Source organism: Ochlerotatus camptorhynchus, unplaced genomic scaffold (assembly GCF_037179485.1).
Source record: "Ochlerotatus camptorhynchus isolate MF236.1 unplaced genomic scaffold, CSIRO-AGI_Acam_v1.1 ptg000012l, whole genome shotgun sequence".
NCBI lineage: Eukaryota > Metazoa > Arthropoda > Insecta > Diptera > Culicidae > Ochlerotatus > Ochlerotatus camptorhynchus.
In genome coordinates this window covers 1699850-1722347 of record NW_027040504.1, presented here as the reverse complement: position 1 = coordinate 1722347, position 22498 = coordinate 1699850, and the positions used below count along the sequence as shown (strand labels likewise).

The 22498-nt window shown below is 39.5% G+C and overlaps 1 protein-coding gene across 2 annotated transcripts in view; it reads left to right on the top strand.

Annotated features, from left to right (window-relative positions):
• The window catches only part of Egfr (epidermal growth factor receptor), a 397555-nt gene that overhangs the window by 282400 nt on the left and 92657 nt on the right, over positions 1-22498 (top strand). The window contains exon 1 of one of the 2 annotated variants that reach the window (XM_065221187.1): positions 10479-11634. The exons of the other annotated variant lie outside the window; for it this stretch is intronic. Coding sequence (XP_065077259.1) covers positions 11430-11634 — 205 coding nt within the window. The 5' untranslated portion in view covers positions 10479-11429. Of the gene's footprint in view, positions 1-10478; positions 11635-22498 lie in introns of those variants that run through there. 2 annotated transcript variants of the gene reach the window in all.

Below are 22498 nucleotides of genomic sequence, written 5' to 3'. Positions count from 1 at the left end.
GATTCTTCCAGGCGGTTTTCTCCCGATGGATTGGGAGGAGTAACTCAGATAGTTTGCGATACTGTTTTACAACATTTTGCATTTCGAACAGCTGGAAGCGCAATCGTTCCCGATAAAAGATCCCCTTCTTCCGGATGGTTACAGAAGTGCACCATTCAATGATGCAGAGATGAACGGTTGAATGAAATTTTCGAAGAGTCTTTCGCCGAATAAAATCGCTGCTTTGGATCGGAAACCAGCTAAATTGACTTGATTTTTTCATCCTACTTCGTCTATCCTTCGAGATTTCCTTGTCATAAATTTGGCATTTATTAAGTATGAAGGACCATCTTTTAAGCTCAATTTGTAAACAAAGTAATTGGGGAGCTAATGATGCACTTTAAAAAGGCTAAAAAGCAACAATAAATGCTTTTTTCTCTAATGCAAATCCTAATTGTTTTATGGCTGCTTTTATAATGATAGAACACGTTTATAAAGTATTTCATCAAAACATCAATAAACAATTGGTAATGACGTTCATGCTTAAATTACAGAACAGTTTTAAGGAGGGATTGATAACTGTTTTAAATTTATTTTTGAAACAAGACAGTTTTTGACTTTCTTGTCAGACTATAAAAGGTTTTTATAACAGCAAACAGCTGAATTACTAAGCAGGAATGTTTTACACTTTAAAATGCTATATTTAAACTAAATGCATTGTTCATTGCCGTTATAAAACCATCATAAATCAGAGTGGATGCTAAATGGTTACTGAATTGTTACTTGAGTTGTCACTTTTATCAAGTCATAAAAAGTAACAAGGACTAAAATGTGATCCTTTGATAACTGTAAAATTCTGATTCCCTAGATTGAAGTTGTCACGACTAGGATTCGGTGGTAGATCTTGTACCAATAACACACCACAAAAAGGAGATCACCCAACGTTACTGGTTTGAAAAGATAAAAATTTACAAAATGGAACGAACTCACCAAGTTTAGCCAATTGAACCTGAAGGCTGCTTGACATGTGTTGATGTAGAAGTCCAAATTGCAGACGAAGCTTGACGAAGATCAACATGAACTAGTCCGGTTTACGGTAGTTACGCGGAATGTCTTCCGTCAGGTTCAACGCTGTGACTCAACAAATTATGGGATGAATGATGGAACGCCTCATGTAGGTTCCACTTGTCTTTGGAACAGCTTATCAGCGGGAAATAATAGAGACGTAGAACTAGATACAATGAGATGCAGCTCTCGCACGGCTTCTTCTGTCGTAGTGAACTCACTGAGGAACTAGAAATTGCTCAGGAGACACGGTTTTGGCCAGATCAGCAACCGATTATTGATAAAAAAAACTCCACGGAAAAAACAAACGTCAGGTTCGATCACACGCACATGATTCGCATGATGTAAATAGTTTTTCTGTGAATTTACTGGTCTGTCCCGAACAGAGGAAAAAACGGATGAGCATTAAAGTTTGTTCAACCACCCGAGAAATATACGAATCTATTAAAGATTTGCATGAAAACTATGCAGAATTTTCTGTGGTTTGCAACATGAACAGATTCTGTAATGTGGTCACAGGAAGGTATCTAAAATAATTTGGAATTTTTTTTTTGTTAGCTTATTTTTCAAACAAAGTTTGATTCCCCAATTGCATTGCGTCTAGAAAATCAGGTTTTATACAAAATAAGCATGCTACAAAAACTTGCTTGTTTGCTGAAGTCCATTGAAAGAACTGCCATTACATTTGTTGTATGAAGCATATGCAGAAGATGTAATGAATCCAACCTTTCATTGGATGTCACAGAAATTTATTTGCGTGTATGGGGAAATGCAAGGGAAATGGAACTATTCATTTGCTTGTGACATATTCAAAAATTGTTTTAATTTGACCAAAATTGAGAAGAGCTTTGATTGTGTGGTATGTTTCCTTTTAATTCCCAAATAAACCAACACACTCAAAGCTCTTTATAAAGGGATTCCGTTAAGAGGTTCGACAAATTTAAAAGATTTTTTTTCAAAATTGAGACTTTGATTGATTGAGACTATGCAGAGCAACTTTGTCGTCGATCGCGAATCGATTCATCTTCTGTGCAAATAGTTATTAACCATTTAGTTTTGGCCTAGTACTCGTAGCGTAAATACTAGCGTGTAAATGAGCTTGTAGGTATCCGCGGAGCACTTAGTCTAAAGTAAAAAATTATCAACTTTTTGTACAGAACTTGAATCGATTTGTGATTTTCGACAAAGTTGTTTTGCATACACACTTAGAAAAAATCATGTAAATTTAGGTGCTCTGAGAGTGACATATACGAGCGTCAATTTTGACATAAATTTGAGTCATAACAGACGCAAAATATATATAAATCGAACGCACTTTTCGTCGAGCAACGAACTTTTCAGTCTCGGACCACTCAATATTACATTACATGTTTGTTTACGTCTCTCGAAGACGAATTCCGTTACGTGTAAAATTAGTTATTTCTAAGTGTGTAGTTTTCCAAATCTAAATCTCAGGTTTATCAAATTATAGCATTTAAAAAAAAAAGTCAAGCTAATGAATAGTTTTGTTCCGTTTCCCATACATTTTCCAACACAAATTTTAAAGTTCTCCCGCAAATCCAAATCGTAACCAAATTCGTTCCAACTTGAAACCGTTGTTGGGGACCTCAATACTAAAAAGCAGTGGAGAGCTGGGGATTTTAAATTTGACACACCCTAGTAAGCACACCACAGGATTTACCTGGTTTGGTTCTCTCGTCTCTGTCTGTGCTGCATGCTTTTACAAACGTGTGTATGCTATGCTGCTACGATACGGTGACGACACTAAGCTGGCTGCTCAGCAACGGAGTGGTGAGCAGAACCGGGGTGTGGTGTTTTTTTTTTTCGGGATTTCTTAGCTTAGCAGATATCATATAAGCTATGTTTGGTTGTTGCTTTTTTTGCTGCTGATGTTGTTGTTGTAGTTGTTTTTGTTGTTGTTGTTCATGGTTGTGAAGATATATTTCTTTGCAGCTAAGACAGTTGGACAGGGTGGTATGAGGCATGTGTGCCGATTGGTAAATAACTGATTCAGAACTGTTCTGGAATAGCTGCAGTCATTTTTCCTTTCAAGCTTTGGTTGGGTTACTATCTATGACAAATTAATTCAGGATCTTTTTAACTTTGGCTTCATGTTACAGTTCAATTCGTTCTTGTTGTCTTTTGTAAACTATTATTGCATTGCTTCACCACAGTCTGTAAACACTTTGAGAGCTTCCTCTTCGCATACTCAATTGACGTGGACTAGATTGTTTTCGTTTGCGTTGATTTGACTGTAAACTGGTTGAATTAATCACGATGAATGATCATTTATAATCACTAATAACGGTTTTTTAAACTTTTTTTTTTGTTAATAAAGCATATGATTAGCTTCACACAATATTATAGAGATTTCTCTAAATTCAGCTTCAGATTTTTTTTTTTCGATTTTTATTATTGTTCCGAGAGTTTTCTCAAGTTTCTTCCATCATTATATTTAAAATAAACGTGAACATTCCTAAGAATTTCTGTGCAATTCATCCCAGAAAAATACTTAAATTCTGCTCAAATTTATTTAGGATCTCAGCCATATATAATTTTAAAAATCACTTTAAATTCTCTTCAGAACTCTCTAAAAATGCTTCTAGAAAGTATCCTTGAAATTCCCTTTCGCAATTAAACCCGAAACGCTCGATTTCATTAATATTTTTCTCATAATTACCATAGACCTCAGAATTACCCTTATGACTAATGCACTTACCCTTAGATTTATTTTTGGAATTTGATCCAGTATTATTTAAGTTCTTCTGATAATTTCATTAGAATCACAGATCAGAACCTTGATGAAATTTTTTTCAGAACTTATTACACAGCTCAAAGAAGTCGTGTACATTTCTGTTCAATATGATGCACATAAAAGGAGCGTCACATATCAAATAAGTTAACATTATAAATGGTGTAAAGTTCTGAGACATTTCATGAAATGAAGCAAATATTGTTCACAAAAGCCCATCTTTGTAAACAGCATTGCTTACAAGTTGCTCGTTTGCGTGAAATTAAATACAATTTTACGTGAATGAATGTTTACATCACAGTCATAAAGCAACGATATAGACAAAACGGTTGCTACGACTACCATGACAAACTCGCTCTGTAACATAGCTCGATCCGAGTGGTAGAAGGATAATGATATATTGCTTGCCTGCTTTGTTGCAATATACACGGATGAGGACATAACTTGATATGAATCGAGAAAAGACATAACAAAAAAATTCCCATTAACACACGTGTATCATCTTCGGCTTTACTTCGTGAAGCAGCTTGTCAACAATTTGCTCGTTTCCTTCTACCGCCCCGATTAATTTGTGTCGCACGGGCTGCTTGTCATGAAAAAGAAGGAAGAAGATTTTATCATTATTGCTTTCTACTTCTGACATAGCGTTATCATTCGGTTCGTTGATAGCTTGCCATTTTGTCATTTGGAGATATTTTTGATTCCTTGATCACAGTTAAAATTTAAAATGTTGTGCTGTGTAGGAATATACATTCAAATTGGATCTTCTTTACCTTACAGTCATGGTTACTTCCACTCACTTGCGATAAAAAAATGTTTTTTTTTGTTTTTCTTTCTAATTATGAAAACATTAGATGTTATAATGAAAATCAGCACTTATAAGTAACAAGGGGATGCAAAGTATGAGTTCGAAACAGAAAATCTGTCAATTTCGCTTTCAGTGCACCATAATCTGCGATTTAACGATTCGTGAGCGTTCATTTTGAGTGAAAGCTCGCAAATCATAAGCTCGATGATTGTGACGTTCTTTTTAAATTGACAAGTTGTATGAGTCAAACACATATTTTACACCCTCTTCTTATCTCTTACAAGTACAACATATCATTATATCATTTAATGATTCCATTTTTTTTATAGGAAGTGAGTGGAAGCAACCCTGCTTACAGCCATGATGGAATTCTCCACAGAACTACCTCAAATTATGCTCAGAACCAGTGTCTGTTTTTATCATTTACCATCTCACGCAATTTCCAGCAGATCGACGCAGTGTAGACGAATTGCGTTTGTTTTGAAAATATTCACTGTCACGTACAAGTGAAATGAACAAATATTTAACTTCATCATTTGACGAATATGCGTCCTATCTCTCGCGCAACACGAGAAAAGGACCTATCATTGTTGATCGATTTTCTCTTTCGTGAATTACCCGACTGCAAATGAATTTTCCATTCAGTGTGTTGGTTCAGGCACAAGCTAACATCATCTTATGTCGAACTGTGCTGCGAGCTTAGATGCTACCGTGGTAAACCAAAGAGAAAGTCGAAGAAGAGAATCGATCAACGAGGATAGGCCCTTTTCAAATGTTATGCAAGATCTGCTTAGATCGATTCTCTTCATCGACTTTCTCTTTTGATAAAACACTGCTTTGCAAACTGTGTTAGGGAAACCACTTTTTCCCACCACGGAAACGCCTCGTTTTCTGATCATGAAATTACGCATTTTTGTGGACAAAACGCACGGAATATTTGGTTTATTCAATAGGTAATGAAAAAAATCGAAAGTTTATTGGAGGAATTTCTTGCTACAATTTTCCAATGAGCATGAGCATGAGCATGATCGACCGCCCACGGTTGCTACTCTGTTATTGCCAGACCAGCTGTAATTACACAGAGAACCAATAGACGATGGTTGGCACTAGCAATCATCCTCAATGTGTAAAAACTGGTAATCTAAAACTAGGTAATACCAGCGCCGGCCGCGTCCGAACACAGCTCAAGAAAGGAAGGGGTAGGAATTTGATGACGTGACACTCGCTTTGATGGAAGCCGAGAACACCTCTGCACTTCCACGAGGAATCACTGGGATATTGGGTAATAGGGTTGGGTTTGCAGCACGGTTCGTTTTGGTAAACGATAAGCTGAATTGATGTCCTAACAATCATATAACGCGAAGGAGCTTGGGATTGAACCCATGGTCTTCTGCTCAGTAAGCAAAAACGTTCGAGCTCCTTTTTTTTATCATCGAATTGCTGTTATTACCATGTAGTCATGTTAACAAATAAAACGATTGACGAATCTTGAATGTGGATGGGCTTGAGATTAGACTCATGATGTTCTGCTCAGTAAGCAAAACCGGTTGCTCTAAGGCCACCGAGCCCCTCATATCAGCCACCGAGCCCCTCATATATTAGCCCCTTTTATGACTATTCAGACCCGGCACCGACGACAACGAAAAGTTTTACGAAATACACGATAAACAAGCGATCTAACCATACATTTTTAATATGAAAGGATCTGGGACCGCGTTATTCTGCTTAGTAAGCAAGCCACTGCAACCGACGATCTTTGAAATCCTTGAACTAAAAGCTACGAAAGAGGCCTTCATTAAGATCCACTTTCACGCGACGTTAAATGTTTCGATTTTCTCTTTACGCATGGTTCAGGCAATCATAGCAAGCTATGACCGACGATTGTTTAAGACCTGGCTAAACAAGCTATTCAAATGAAATTACGTTCTCGAATTTCACTTGACATGTAATGAACAACAGAAATACGCGATCATTCATATTTTCAGCGGTTGGTGGTTAATTTTAAATATACTAACGGTACTGCCTACGACTACGACGGCGCCTACGACAACCACAACAGCGAATTTGTAACATACCATTTGTCTAGGATAAACACCTTTGCCCGGCACCTCCACTGGTTCTTCATGTCCGCTGTCTGTCACTGTTTGCAAAATACCTAATAGCAATTACTCCAATGTTGTAAGTCATTGAAGGTATTCTAAGTTTCTCAATATTCCCTGAGTCTCTAAAGTTCCCTAGACTGCTCAGAAGCTTCATAGGGTCCTATTTTGTAGGTCGAATCGATCGTCACTTCTAGTCACTGGTCTAGGTTGGTATTACTGAAGTAATACCAATTTAGATCAGTGACCAGAAGTGACGCTCGACTCGACTTACATATCATCCTTGAAATTGTCTTAACTTTTCTGAAGTTGTTTGACCAGCAAGAGGGAGCAGTTGATGCACGGACGATCAGACCGACTCAAAATTGTGTCGCGTCGACTCAGTTTGTCAAAAGTGGATTTACTCACATGAGAGTAGAATTTTTTGGGGCTTTTCCAGGAAAACAAAACTGATCAAACATTAGGAAAATCCATTAAAATTTTACTCAGTCTTGGAGTATACTAATAGACTTAGTTAAACCTCTGTCGATTTTCCTCATATTCGAAAGGGTTTTCCTGCAAATCCCAGAAAATTCCACTAACTTTTGCATTAATCCACCTTTGACCAAATTGAGTCGACTCAGCAGATCTTCGGAACCAATCAGAAAGCGTCTGAAAGAAAGAACCGTTAAAGCTTTGAGCAGTTCGGCTAACTTCAGTGAGGTTTTGTGAATTTCAGAGCGGAGGAGATTAAGGTAGGGCTTTGTTCAGGACGCCTGAGACAAGCAAGAAAAGAAAATGGAGTTCATAATTTTGCAAAAATCAAAGCTCGCCTACGCAAATTAATATCAGCATCGGATAGGGGAAGACTTCCAATACCCGATGGTTGTGATGTCCCACACATGAATTTTTGCAATGTCATCAACAAATGTGTCGGGCACATACTTAATATTTGTACACATTAAAGCCATGTGTAACCACACATACTATTTATTTAACTCATAAATTTCATGTGTGCTTCTGGGTTGATTCAAATCATGTGGAATTTCACATAGAAATTCGTCAGTAAAATGTGTGGCATTTTATTATAGACTGTTCCAGAAAGTATAAGCACACTTTCAAAATAACAAAAAAGTAATGTTTTTTTTCTTATTTTAATAATTTTATTTGGCAAATCATATTTGTATTTGTATTTCAAATGATATTTTACTTTCGTTTAATCAACATATTTAATCATAGCCAAGACTCCTAACTTTTCCTCGAACATGACCCATTAGCTTCTGCACAGTGGTACTTCCCACAATTTTGACCACTTTTAGCCAATCTTTTTTGAATTTTTGGATGTCGTCCGCTGGTTTTATAAATTTTCGAAGCTTTGCTTTGGTAAAAGCCCAAAAAGTCTCGATTGGCCGTGCCTCCGGGCAGTTCGGCGGATTCATGTCTTTCGGCACGAAACATACATTTTGTCTTTTGACCATTATAAAGTGTCCTTTGCGTAATGACATGACGCCAAATCAGGCCATAATACTACTTGACCTTCGTGCTGCCTGATCATTGGCAACAATCGCTTCTGGAAACATTCCTTAACGTATTTCTGAGTGTTCATCGTCTCCGTTGTGATGCACGGACTAGATGTTTTACCACACTTGCATATTGCCTGCCAAAAAACCATTACCTTCTTACCGAATTTTTCGGTAAAAATTGCCTTCTCCGTTTCGAGGATGTCCTTGCCTTCGCTTACAGTATAGAATTGTGGTCCGGGAAGCGTTTTGTAATCTAGTTTCACGTTCGTTTCGTCGTCCATTATTATACACCCAGAATTTCGACACAATAACGAATCGTAGAGTTTGCGGGCCCGTGGTTTCACGGACGCGGCCTGTTTTGGGTTCTTTTTGGGTTTTTTCTGCTTCCTGTATGTTTTTAGCTCAAGTCTTTCTTTGGCACGCATGACGTTACTCGACGAGGTCCCTAGTTTTTTCGCAACATCCCGAACGGAAGTCGCTGGTTTTCGTTTGTAGGCATCCCTGATATTTTTATCGATATCCGGACTTACAGGACCGGACTTCCGGCCACTCTTCGGTGCATCTTCAAACGTACACTGCTCTCTATATTTTTTAATCGCAGTTCGTACCGCTCCGACGCTTACACCCTCTTCCTTGGCCAATTTGGTCAAGGAGAGTCCGCTCACAGTTCGTTGTTCCGGAGTAAGACCACGCATTTTGACAGGAAACACAAAACTGAGCACTTTTTTGATGCTATGTCATTCAGAAATGAGCAAACAAAAGGACGCAGCCAAAACATGTTGAAATATTTCATATTGACCGTTAAAATAAGGTGTGCTTATACTTTCTGGACAGTCTATAGTGTAGTAATCATCGAAAGAAGTCACTGTTTACAAAAGTAGTTAAGGCCTAATTCCGTATGTATGTATGTAAGTATGAGGGACTTACAATTTGAATTCAAAAAACATAGATAAGAATAATTTCTTGCTAAAATTCTCCAATCGCGAAAAATTCGTAAACAATCCTATAAATTTGAGATATGTTTTGCTTTTTATTAGTCATCCTTGTTGATGGGTACATTATCAAAGAGCTTTGGGGGTGATGTGGCTGGCAGCAAGGCGTGCGAACGTTCATTGAAAATTAACTCTTGAACAACAATGATTTATGGTGGTGGCGAGCTGCTTGGAACGATTGTGACGCGCTTGGCATTGATGGCCGACAGCGACTCACGAAGAGCTACTGAATCCGATCAGTAGCGGTGCGGCTTCTTCCTCCTTTTTCGTTGAATGGACGCTCATGTGGGCTGCAGCTCACTGCTTACTGGAAGCTCTTCGTTGTGTACTGGAGAACAATCTTCAACCACCATGCGCCGAAAGCTCTGCTACTGCTGCTTCTTATGACGACCAAATGGACACCATTATTAACTTGCATGCAACTATGTTTCTTAGGGTATTTTATTTTATTCTGCTGTTTCAATCAAACCGGGACAAATGTGGGAATTTGAATCCTCAAATCCAGTGGCCACCCTGGAATGTGCACCGACTCACTTTGGATAAAGGCTAGGGTATCTCCAAAGTATCGAGAATCGAACAAACTGCTAAAAACTAAACTGAATGCATCTTCATCAATTTACTAAATCTTACCCCATTCCGGTTCACCCTGTTCCGATCTCAAGAAATCTCAGCAAAACCCCACTCTAACCTTAAGCCATCCACTCAGCAGCAGCAGCAGCAGCAGCAGTCTTCAGACTTCTTTCCACTTTATTTTTGTTTCACTGACTCCGATCCTCCACTACCTAGACCTGTGTGCTGAGTTAGCAAAGACCCGGGCCCACCGCAGCACCGCATTGTGCCATGCCGGGTCCCGAAAGGTATTTTTCAACGTGTGCTTTCCATTTCCAGTTCGTATCTTATTACACTCACTCATACACCTTGCCTCTCCACACCTTGCCCCGCACCTGTTTCCCTCCCAAGTCGTCCACCCATCCAAACTCAGCCTTTTGCTGTTTCCATCTCACCTGCGTAACTGGATCGTCATGGTTGTCGTCGTCTTCGCGTCGTCTTGGTTGGAACGCATACCTGCAAACGCTGCTCCCGAGATTGTTTGGAGCCTTTGGTGGTCGATCTGGTCGTGAGTTCACCTTTCCCGTACCTGTGTGTATTGGTGTCTGTCCGTCTTACCGTGCTGCCTTAAGCAAAATAGTCTTTTTCTTATGCGATCGTCGATGAGCGAGCGAGGGGTTCTCGCAAACATTTAGCGCTGTTTAGTCTTTAGTACGAGTTTCAATGCAAGACGGTGCGCAGGCGCGTCCGGTTTTTCTCGCTTCCCGATCATCGATCATCATCAATTTTTCGACATTGTTTGTGAAGCCCATTGTGTTGTGTTATTGTTCCATCGGGTTTACCGCGCGCATATCCGCGAGGGTGGGTTTCGTTGTTTTGATTTGGATGATCCGTTCCGTTAGATCGCGAGGGAAATTTTTTCGAAAGATCACGGTTGCTGTTGGAAGACGGAGTGTCGGAGTGGATGGAAAAAAAAAAAGAAGTGATTGCTAGATTCATTAAGCCACATGACGATATGAATGGGCTTGAGGTGGGAGTAAACGGTTGATTGGAGTTCGGGACGTGGATTATCGGATCTTTCGGAGAGCAAAGTATCCAAGTGTAAAAAGTAATAATCAGTGTTTGCGACTGCTGGTTGGGCTTGTGTGGAAATAAAATAAAGTCGTAAAAAATCAGAACCACTCGTGTGACACGTTTCGATAGTGGCGGTTGGTCGCCGCAGTGCAAGTGGCGGGTGGGTAATGAACCCGGGGGTCAACGGGTGGAATCAGTGCAAGCCGCCGTCGTCGTTGCGTTTGTTGTCGTCGATCATCGATTGCGAGTGCTGTGACCGCGTGGTGTGACCAATTGGTTGTTTATATTAGCATTCGCCGTGGCCCAACGCGTCCGATTGGCTCTATTTGTGCACGCGCGAGAAGCCAAGAAGTGTGGAATTCAACAAGTATCGGTCAAAACACAGGAATATGTAAATAGTTCGTGATATTTTGCCCGAAGAGCCAAAGTGCGAAAAAGTTGTATTGCGTCACGCAAGTTGAGTTCAAATTCGAAGAAGTGATTGTTCACGTTGAACAAACGTGGCTGGAAGCTAGTCTTGCCTAAAAGAAGAGAAAATCTAGAAATCTATAATCATGAGTTCCAGCAGCAGCTAGAACTTGAACAGGGGCGTTTAGTAATGCGGACAGAATGAAAGGATACAACACAAGTATAGCAGTGAGCTGGCTGCTGTCTACGGTTCTGGTCTGGAGTATTCTAGCAAGTTCGTCCCATGCCCGGGAGCGGCCTGTCGGCTATGAAGCCTACCGGAATCGGCAGCAGCGGCTTCAGATGGAACGAGAAGCCCAACTCAAGCGGCTGGAGGAAAAGAACTCCGAGTTCGTCAAAGGCAAAAGTAAGTCTGCAACCGTCGCTGCTCCACCTCACCTTCTTCCGAGAAAAGGTACAATTTTATCAAAACAACTATATTCCAACGGATAACCACAGCAAGACGATATCGTATTTGCTTAATCGAAACTCGATGCGATACACGTGCAAACAAACTGCATTTCTTATCACAAACGAACGGGAGTGTGCTGTGAATCCCGAAAAAAAAAACAAAAGTGGCTGGCGTAAATTCCAACTAACTTGGAACGCTGCCCAGTTAAAATGTTTTCCCAAAAACTCACCTCATATCTGAGAGTAAACAAATGCATATACCCCTACATAGTTTTTTTTATTTATCAGCAAATATTATTTATCGTCGTCGTCGTCGTCCACGAAGTGAAGACGACTACAGAACTGCCTCCAGCGCACGAAGGTAGAAATGTAAACAGCAGTCCTTCAACGCAAACAGAGTCTACCTGCAAGGGGAAAGGTCGAGGGGGGTTGGGAAAAATCCAACATGTAACATACAATCGATAGTCTTGATATCGGTCTTGAGATGTTCGTTCGGGAGCATTATGCGAGTGGGCTTATCGAACGGTAGATCGAATGAATGAGGGCAACTGGTCGACGTTGAAATTGTGTGTGAGATTTTTGATAACAATGATGCGATTGAATTGCTATCAAATGCTGATGTAAAACCTAATAAAGTGTTGAATGGAAATCAATGTACGTCATATCCGTTGTGACGGGCATCTTTGGACATTTTTTGGAAGCAGACAAATATCGGAATTATTGTTGTACATTCTCTGTTTATCATTATTTGCGACATTCGTGACCTGTCCGTGAATGGCAGAGTCTGAGATTAAATCTAAAATTTAAGCTGATGTTGTGATGTTCACGTACTTTAGTACTCATGTAGCTCTAGTTTTGGTTGTTTTGACGGTTAGAATAACAAAATTGAGAGCAAAGCATTCCTCAGTAAATTTCAAATGGAATACTAGTTCTGCCATCAATGAAAGCAAAGCGATGACTCTTTTAAACCAGAGTGAAAGCAACAATTGTTAAAGTTGTCAAACATATTGAAAACAGAAATCAAATTATGATTTGAATTTGATGTTGATACCAAAACTTAATTTCATTGTGATAAGGGTTGGTAATACCAGAGGATTATTTCTAAAACCGGTTTTTCGACATTGAAAAATCTAATACCGGTAAAACCAGTAAAACCGGTATTAGCAAGAACTACAAAAAACTGCATAATTTTAAGAAAAAGTGTTGTTGGTAAATTATTCAGTTAGAAATGTGCTTTTCAAAGCAAGGCTTGTTCGTTGAAGTAAAATTGAAGAACGCAAAGAGCGTTTATCGTATTATCTCCCAAACGAGAACGGATCTTACTGACGAAGTTTCCCGAAACCGAAAATGCTCTTTTGTTAGTCCACTGATGTAGGACGTACAGTACAAAGGGCACCGCAAATCATCTTCATTTATTTGCCTTTCAAACCCTCAGCATCGTAGTAGGCAAACTCTTTTTGTTTATTACTTTATTTGATAAGGTGCAATCGAATTAACTTTTTCAGAGCCGAGGATTCTTGTTCACTATACAATACATCATAAAACTATAGTCAAATGGTACAACACAACAAACATTTTATCATTCGCTATCCAATAAGCCTCCAGAACGGGAGCCGCTTCCAGTGGTTTCATTGTATGGCAGATTCGCCAACGGGGAGCAGAGCGCTTCCATTGCAGCAATGGAATATTTATATTTCATGCTATTCAGTATTTGAAACAGTTGGATATAATTCAAAACCTTTAAATAGTTGAAACCCATCCCCTTCTTCTGTAATGGATTAAACTTTACTGAATTCACAAATAGTCAATGGTGTATTTTAGACAGACCAAGGACATTTCATACTTTGAGTTATGTTGTTTGTATGTTTGAGTAAATACCTTAAATTTAGGGGCAGTGCATAATCCACGTAGACACTCCTGTTAGGTTCATATACATTTCCGTAAATCAGTTATAGAAGACCTTCCCTGTTTTCCGGAGCTTGCCCTTCATAACCGCCCAGAATTTTTCTATTGGGCGAAGTTCTGGCGAGTTTGGCGTCATCCTTTGGCACAAAAACAACATCGTTGGCTTCATACCACTCCATCACCGGTTTCACGTAATAGCACGATGCCAGATCCAGCCAAAACAGAGTGTCACCTTCGTGGGACCGGAGGAAGGACAACAGGCACTTCTGGAGGCATTCTTCTTTATATGTTTGGCCGTTGATGGTGCCGGTCGCCATGTACGGCTTGCTGAATTTGCCGCACCCACAGATCGCCTGCCACACCAAGTACTTCTTGGTAAATTTGTCGACTTTCTTCTTCCGGAACATCCAGGCAGGACTTGTCGACGAAAAACTCCAAGCCGGGGATCTGCTTTGCGTCCGCTTTAATGTACGTTTCGTCGTCCATTACGATCAGCGAATCCAAACACATAAAGCAACCAACGATACAGACAAAACGGTTGCTACGACTACCATGACAAACTCGCTCTGTAACATAGCTCGATCGGAATGGTAGAAGGATAATGATATATTGCTTGCCTGCTTTGCATAGCTTGATCTGAATCGAGAAAAGACATAACAAAAAAAAAATCCCATTAACACACGTGTATCATCTTCGGCTTAACTTCGTGAAGCAGCTTGCCAACAGTTTGCTCGTTTCCTTCTACCGCCCCGAGTGAGCTGTGTCGCACGGGCTGCTTGTCATGTTAAAAAAGGATTACGATGCATTTTTTTAACTTACCTTGAAGACATGCAGTCTGGCCCGCTTATTTGTCTGCTGGACTAACCAGACGGAAGAATTGACCTTCTTGGTCACGTCCCGAATCGAAAGGTTCGGATTGCGCTTGAAGTAATCCCTCACCTTCCTTGCGTTCACGGGGTCGGTTGTCTTCTCCTTTCTTCCACTGCCAGCTCGCCGCTGAGTCGTCTGGGACTGTCTTAACGATTTTACCAGACGGAACACGGTCGAATTGTCGATTCTAAACTGCTTCGCGATCCACCTGTGGGACTGGTCTGGATATTCCGCTCTCATTATTTTTTGACGAAACACTTCTTGCTTGGAAGCCATCTCGATAACCACTTGATAGATTGTGACGAGAATTTGCACATGTAAACATTACACTCTTAACTAGTTTTACTTAAAATTTCATCAATTTTACCCATGCAATAAAAAGTTGCACACAATAGAAAGTGTTGCATTTTCAGGGCTGTTACAACAGGCGCGGATTTCGTGAATTTCGCGATTTCGCGGATTTGAACTTTCAGTCACGAAAATCGCGAAGACATTCAATGATGTCGCAAAAATTGCAAAGGGACTGATGTGGTGTCATCAATTTTGTTGATCATTCGGCTCTCAATTTGTTACCGGTCACTAGCGTGCACAGGAATCTTGTTAAGGCGGGGCAATTTTTTTTTCTATGGTGCATTTAATCTGGGGATGGGGAGATCTCCAAAGTGCATGGTGGATGCTGCTCTCCACCCGCCACTGTTTCGCTAGTGTTCAATTTAGCTAATTTTATTTATTTTTTGCACTGGTGGTGGTTCATCTTCTGCAATGCAAACTGTTTTCAGACAGCCAATGGAATTGGCAATTTAATCTCATCAAGGATGTCGATGATGATCGGTTCGTCAAATGGTTAATCGAAATGATACTTAGACGAATTCTTAGTAAGACAACAATAGACCAAGGTTCAATGGCAAACTAATACCCACTTTTCAATTAGGGAATCCAAAAGCTGTCTTTTAACTTTGTACAGTTCCGGAGTGATTTGAGATTTGGGCGTAATTCACGAGAAATCGGCGATTGATCTGTTTGCTTACAAATACAACTACGCCCAAATCTCAAATCACTCCGGAGTTGCGAAAAAGTCCATCCTCAGAATTCCTTGAGGTTCCTTTCGAAATTTTTAGAACTCTTTGAGCTCTTTTAAAATTCTTCTCAGAAATCCTCTGGAGTTATTTTTAGAACTCTTCTTGACTTTTACTCAGAACACCTTGGAACTGAAATTCCCTTAGAGTTTCAGAAGAAATTCCTCAGTACTATCCAGAAATTATTCCCGGAATGAGCTAGAACTTATCGGTACTCCCATGAAATTTTCCTCAAAATCCCTTCGGAATTTCACTCAGAAATTAATTTTCTCGGTATTCTTTTCGGAATTATCTTGAAACAATCTGCAGGATTCACTAGAAATTATTCGCAGAATTTTCTTGGAATACTCCCCACAAATCCTTTGGAACTGTCCCCAGAATTCAATACCCTTGACGTTCTTCTCGGATATTTTTAGAACTCTTTTAGAGCTCTTTTGAAATTTTTCTCAGAAGTCCACTGGAATTATACTTAGAACTCTTCATGATTTTTTCTCAGAACACCTTGAAACTGAAATTCCTTTAGAGTTTCAGAACTTTTTTCCAGAATGAGCTAGAAATTATCCGCGGAATTCGCTTGAAATCTTGCTTAAAAACACCTTTGGAATTCCACTCAAAATTTGATTTTCTCTGTATTCTTTTCAAACTTATCTTGGAACTATCTGCAGGTGGCACCAGAAATATTTTGGAACTTTCCTAAAAATTCAATATCCTTGATGTTCTTCTCGGAATATTTCTGGACTTTTTTTTTCTCCAGAACACCTTGGAACTGAAAATCTTCTAAAGTTTCAGAAGGAAATGCTGTATTCTCCAGAAATTATTTCCAGAATGAGCTTGAAATTATCCTCGGAATTCCCTTGAAATTTTCCTCAACATCCCTTTGGAATTTAATTGAAAATTTGATTCTATCGGTATTAGTTCCGAAATGATCTTGGACCCATCTGCAGGATTCACTAGAAATTATTCGCAGAATTTTCATGAAATCAATCTCAGAATTTTTTTCTTTTGGAACTATCCTCAGAATTAAATACCCTTGAGGATCTTCTCGGAAGTCAAGTTTAAGTAGTCCGTCCATTCACCAAAACGTTGTAGTTTTTCTACCAGAAATGTTCAATAAAGGTTGCCCCTCCATTCACCAGAACTGTGCAATTTTTAGATCAGGAATTTTCAATTCAGCTTGCTCCTCCATGCAGCAGATTGTTGCAAATCTTACACCAGAAATTTTCAATACAAACTGGACACAGGTAATTCTACACCAGAAAATTTCAATGACCAGAACGATGCAAATTTTCCACAGTCAATGTTTAATAAAAATTGCTTCTCCAATCTTCTGGTTGGTGCACATTTCTTTTTTTTTTTCATTTTCCACCAGATATTTTCAATATAGATTGCTTCTCCTATCATCAGAATGTTGCAGGTTTGCCACCAAGTAATGCTTGCCCCTATTTTCAGATTTTTCATTATGAATTTTCAGTAAAACTGCTTCCCTCCAATCATCAGAATGGTGCAGATTTTCCATCAGAAATTACTATTGAAATTTGTTTCTCTATTCAGAGAAGGATGCAAATTAACCAGAACGGTGCAGATTTTCCACCAGAAATGTTCAATATAGCTTAATTTAATAGAAAGCCTGTGCCTTCATTTACCTGACCAGTGCAAGTTTTCTACCAGACATTTTCTGTTCATTTCATTTATCAGAGCGATTCAAATTTTGCATCATAAATTTTCAGTAAAGCATGCTCCTCCATTCACTACAACGTTGCACCAAAAATTGTCAGTGAAGTTTGTTTCACCATGCACCTTTGTGGTGCAATTTTCAGACTTTGTCTCTTCATGCACCAGAATGGTGCAAATTTTCCACCATAATTGTCAATGAAGCTTGCATTCATCAGAACGATGCAAATTATGTACCAGAAAAATGAATAAACCTTGCTTTTACATTCACAACAGTTATGCGAACTTTCCACCAGAAATTTTCAGTTGAATATGCACCTCAAAATTTTTGGCGCTATTCAATTTTTTCACCAGAGTTATTCATTTTGATTTGTTCCTCCATGTACCACCTTGATGATATTTTTACACCAGAAATATTTAATAAAAATCTATTTCTTCGATTTACCATCGATGAATTTTTTCAACCTTAAATTTACCCTCTTCTTTTAACCCTTCATGAACCACCTTGGAAAAAAATAACACCAGAAATTTTTTGTATGCACTACTCCACTGTGGTGCATTTTTTTGACCAAAAAATTACATTGAAGTTTGTCCCTTTGTGGTGCTATTTTAAGGCACCATCTCAAAGGTTTTCAGTGCTCTTATTTTATGAAATGAAGTTATTTTACCTTCAGATCAAGTTATCAAGAAATCAAGTTATTTTATATCATAATTTTGTAATTGTCCCACCTTGCCCCACCCTGTGCATGCCAGTGTTACCGGTTCAAATCAAACACCCTGCAAATAATCGAGAAATGATCTCAAATCCATAAGAAATTCCCTAAGGCGTGTCCAATGTGAGCCATTTTCCTTTTTTCCTAATATGAACATAGCATTTTAGGCAGTCAAATCATAAACGAATCATATATGCGAGTAATTGCCATGAATACCGGATATTCTAGATTCTTCAAATCGTCCTGGAGTTCAGTTGATTTGTTCTACTATAACAAACCAAGACTGCAATAAAGGGTGATACGGTCAAAATTTGGTCAATATCAACTTGACGTATTTCTTTCAATTTTGCATTTAAAAAACCTGAACACCCCTCATTTTGAAGGTGTGTGTGTGTAGAATGTTGCTCCTATTTTGATTTTGGAATTCACTCTTCAGTTGTCAAAATGCCGTCCAAGCAAGAAGAGCAGCGTATCAAAATTTTGCTCGCGCATCGCGAAAATCCGAGCTACTCGCACGCAAAGTTGGCAAAATCGCTAAAAGTTGCCAAATCAACCGTTACAAATGTAATTAAAGTGTTTGGGGAACGTTTGTCGACAGCCAGGAAGTCTGGATCGGGGGGAAATCGAAAACCGGAAGCCGCTGAGACGACAAAGAGAGTTGCCGGTAGTTTCAAGCGAAACCCTAACCTCTCTCTCCGAGATGCCGCAAATAAGCTGGGTGTATCGTCTACAACCGTGCATCGAGCCAAAAAACGAGCCGGACTATCGACTTACAAGAAGGTAGTGACTCCAAATCGCGATGATAAACAAAATACGACGGCCAAAGCGCGATCCCGGAGGCTGTACACGACGATGCTGACGAAGTTTGACTGCGTGGTAATGGACGACGAAACCTACGTCAAAGCCGACTACAAGCAGCTTCCGGGACAGGAGTTTTATACGGCAAAAGGAAAGGGAAAGGTAGCAGATGTTTTCAAGCACATGAAACTGTCAAAGTTCGCAAAGAAATATCTGGTTTGGCAAGCCATCTGTACCTGTGGCTTGAAAAGCAGCATTTTCATAGCTTCCGGGACTGTCAACCAAGAAATTTACGTGAAAACACTCTTAAACGTCTGCTGCCTTTCCTGAAGAAACACGGTTGTTCCGTACTGTTTTGGCCGGATTTGGCATCTTGCCATTACGGTAAAAAGGCCATGGAGTGGTACGCCGCCAACAACGTGCAGGCGGTTCCCAAGGACAAGAACCCTCCCAACACGCCAGAGCTCCGCCCAATTGAGAAATACTGGGCTATTGTCAAGCGGAACCTAAAGAAGACCAAAAAAACTGCTAAGGGCGAGCAGCAGTTCAAGGCAAACTGGCTTTCTGCGGCGAAGAAGGTGGACAAGGTGGCTGTACAAAATCTGATGGCAGGGGTCAAGCGTAAGGCCCGGCAATTCGGATTTGGAAAAGCGGAAGCCTAACTGAATATTTTTCCTGAATTTTATACTAATTGAACTTGAAAAAGAAATTTAATTTGATTTTTTAAATAAACGATTTCACCGATTTACACGCGTTTTCCCTTGACCAAATTTTGACCGTATCACCCTTTACTGTTCGTTAATAGAAAAAGTAACCTTTAAAAAATTTTTGTATGCAACAAACCTAAGAGGAAGAGAAGACAATACGGGGGGCGAAAACGAATCACTTTTCTGTCAATCGCGAACCAGCTCGTGATTGGCCGATTGGAAATGCGTAAGATAGAGATAGAGATAGAAATAGAGATAAAAGAGTAAGAAGTCAGTTGTCTCCTCTTCCTCTTAGCAAAAAACTAACAACCAAAGTCTTCACCGGGGTGATTCTCCCCGGTGAAGCAAACGAACTCTCTACGGTGCTCCCTAGTGATCACTCATCCGCTCCGGTGTGTTGGACTGGTGGAGGTGCGAGGTCAGAAACTGTATTTGTTTGCGAAGTGGGAGAAGCAATAGAAACTGAAAACAAAATAAAAATCTCTCGGGTGAGTTTGCTTTTGTCATAGTGCGAGGTGTCGTTTCAACTCATCACCCTGCTTACACTGGGGAAAATGGCATCCCTGCTTAAACATCTGGTATACATGGTATAACAGTGCATGCATGATCCATATAGACACTGTGCATCTGCCTGGAACTATTTCGATACTAAAGACATTGTCCCAATCTCGGTTGATCTAGTAGATCAAATTATCTGAACTCCGGAACGATGTGAAGAACCTTGAACATCTGGCTTACTCGGAAATAGATCATGCATGATCCACATAGACACATTGAATCAGATTGGACATTTTTCGATACTACAGACATTATTGCAGCCTTGGTTGATCTAGTAGAACAACGACGATGGACGATTTGGAAAACCTATTATTTCCGGTATACATAGTAATAAGTCGTGCATGATCCACAAAGTCACATACATACGATTCGGTTATGATTTGGCAACAAAAAATGCTAGGTTCATATTAGAAATTTATAAAAAATATCATAAAATTGTCTCACCATTGGCAGACCCAAAGAATATCCGAGTAAATATACAACCGCGACGTGACTAACAAGTGTAACTCATGAAACTCTGGTAATTTAGGGTGTTTGGTTTGAATTGGTAAAAAAATAGAAAACTAGAACCAAATTAACTACAACATTTAGGACAGCAAAATACGTCAGAGACGCAAAGGTTAATTTCAAAAAAATTGTATTTCAAATGAAAATGCATTAATTTTTTTTAATAATGTTTCATCAAATCTAGGCCAATAGAATCTCATAATGTAAGGGAGTTTTATTATGTTCACTAATTACTCAGAATTTATATTGTTCATAAATAACTGAAGATTATACAATGCTATTTTTTTAAATTTCAAATGTTACAAACGATACTCCTTTAGTCGGTATAGGCGCAGCTACAAAGCAAGTCCATGCTGGAGGCAACTGAGTTCGATTCCCGTCCGGTCTATTAATTTTTCGGGTTGGAAAATTTCTCTACTTCCTTGGGCATAGGATGGTACAGGTTCTCAATTAAAATGTGAAAGTATTTCAAAGAACACTAAGTTGAGAGCAGAAAATATAATATACTATAAGCAATAAGCTTGAAATGCTATGTAGTAGTATACAAATGCTATTTTTAGGCAATGAAAACAGTTTTTTTTTGTGGCAGATTAGTATTTGATGTCGCGGATTTATTTTGAGAAATCGTCGATTTCGCGGATCAAATTAAGAAAATCTTGTAACAGCCCTGCATTTTTTTCGAGTAAAATCTTTATAGCCGTCATTTATTTGAGTTTATATAATATATTGTTTATATGTTTGCCTATGGATCTAAAGATTGGGCCTATCGATGACAATATGTTGGGTTGTTAGTAAAAAATTGTCAAAAATGCTTTCCTTCAAAATGTATGTATAAGCCCAATATTAGGGACATTTAGGCTGACATTATGGGCATTAACTCTATTTTTCATTAAGTTTTTGAAAATTGAATAAAAATGGCTCGAAGATCGATCAACTGAAATAGGTGAAACATTGATTCTCCGTGACACATTAAATCATTTTCGGGGACAAGCATTTCAGATGATATCATAAAAAAGCAACTGCAGCTCAAGATTGAATGCTACTCGACCACAAACATTAAATAATTCATTAAGACTCAATTTACCAACTTGAGAAAAACATCTGAGAAGCTCCCTCTAAACCTATTGTTCAATCTAAATTCGTTGTAACGGAACCATTTTCAAAACACTTCTAAATTATAGCCTGGCATAAATACTGTGGGCATCCCAACCTCCCGATAGCCAGCCCGGTTCATCTCGATTAGCATTCTAAATTGTTCCAATCATTAGCATAATTTCATTTTAGCATTTTACAACCACTCATAAACCTCCAGAAAGCTTGTTTATGTGCCCGTGTGCGGCAGAGCTCAATTTTGTTCCAAATAATTCCATCAACCCCATTCTGTCGTGACGCATTGGAATCATGTTTCGCTGGCTTTGATATCAGCAGTTGAGAATCACCCTTGAAGCCATCTCCCATATTGTGTTCTTAAAAAAAAACACAATGCACCACCGTCCGTCGTCATTTCCGAGAACGGTCCTCTCGTTTGGTCCAATTTGTATCATTAATCTACAGACGCAGTGCAGAGGGACGATCCAGCCGAAAGTTCCTTGGAGCTATAGTCCCAGCTCGGGGTGTGCAGGGGAATTATGGGAGACCGTTCGCTCGCACGCAGCAGAGCGCCATCGACCTGCACGGACGGACCCACTACAACACCGCAAATACCTTCACGGTCCCTATAATTTATCTGGCATCTACCACCGCTTTTGCTTTGCTTTTGGTGCCTTCGTCCGATCCGGGCACTCTCGCGCAAATCCCGAATACGAAGACCGTCTCAGCGCGAAGCTTTTGTTACCCTTCGAATCAACGAAGAATACAAAAAAAAACACATAATCTTTATGATTAAGCACGATTCGCACGTAGTGGATTGTGGATTGCGCGCGGTGGTCATGATGCAAAACAAAGAACGCGATGGGATGGGTGGAAGGTCCCGAAAATAGCTATCGGGTAGACGTGATCTTCGATGTTCAAGACAC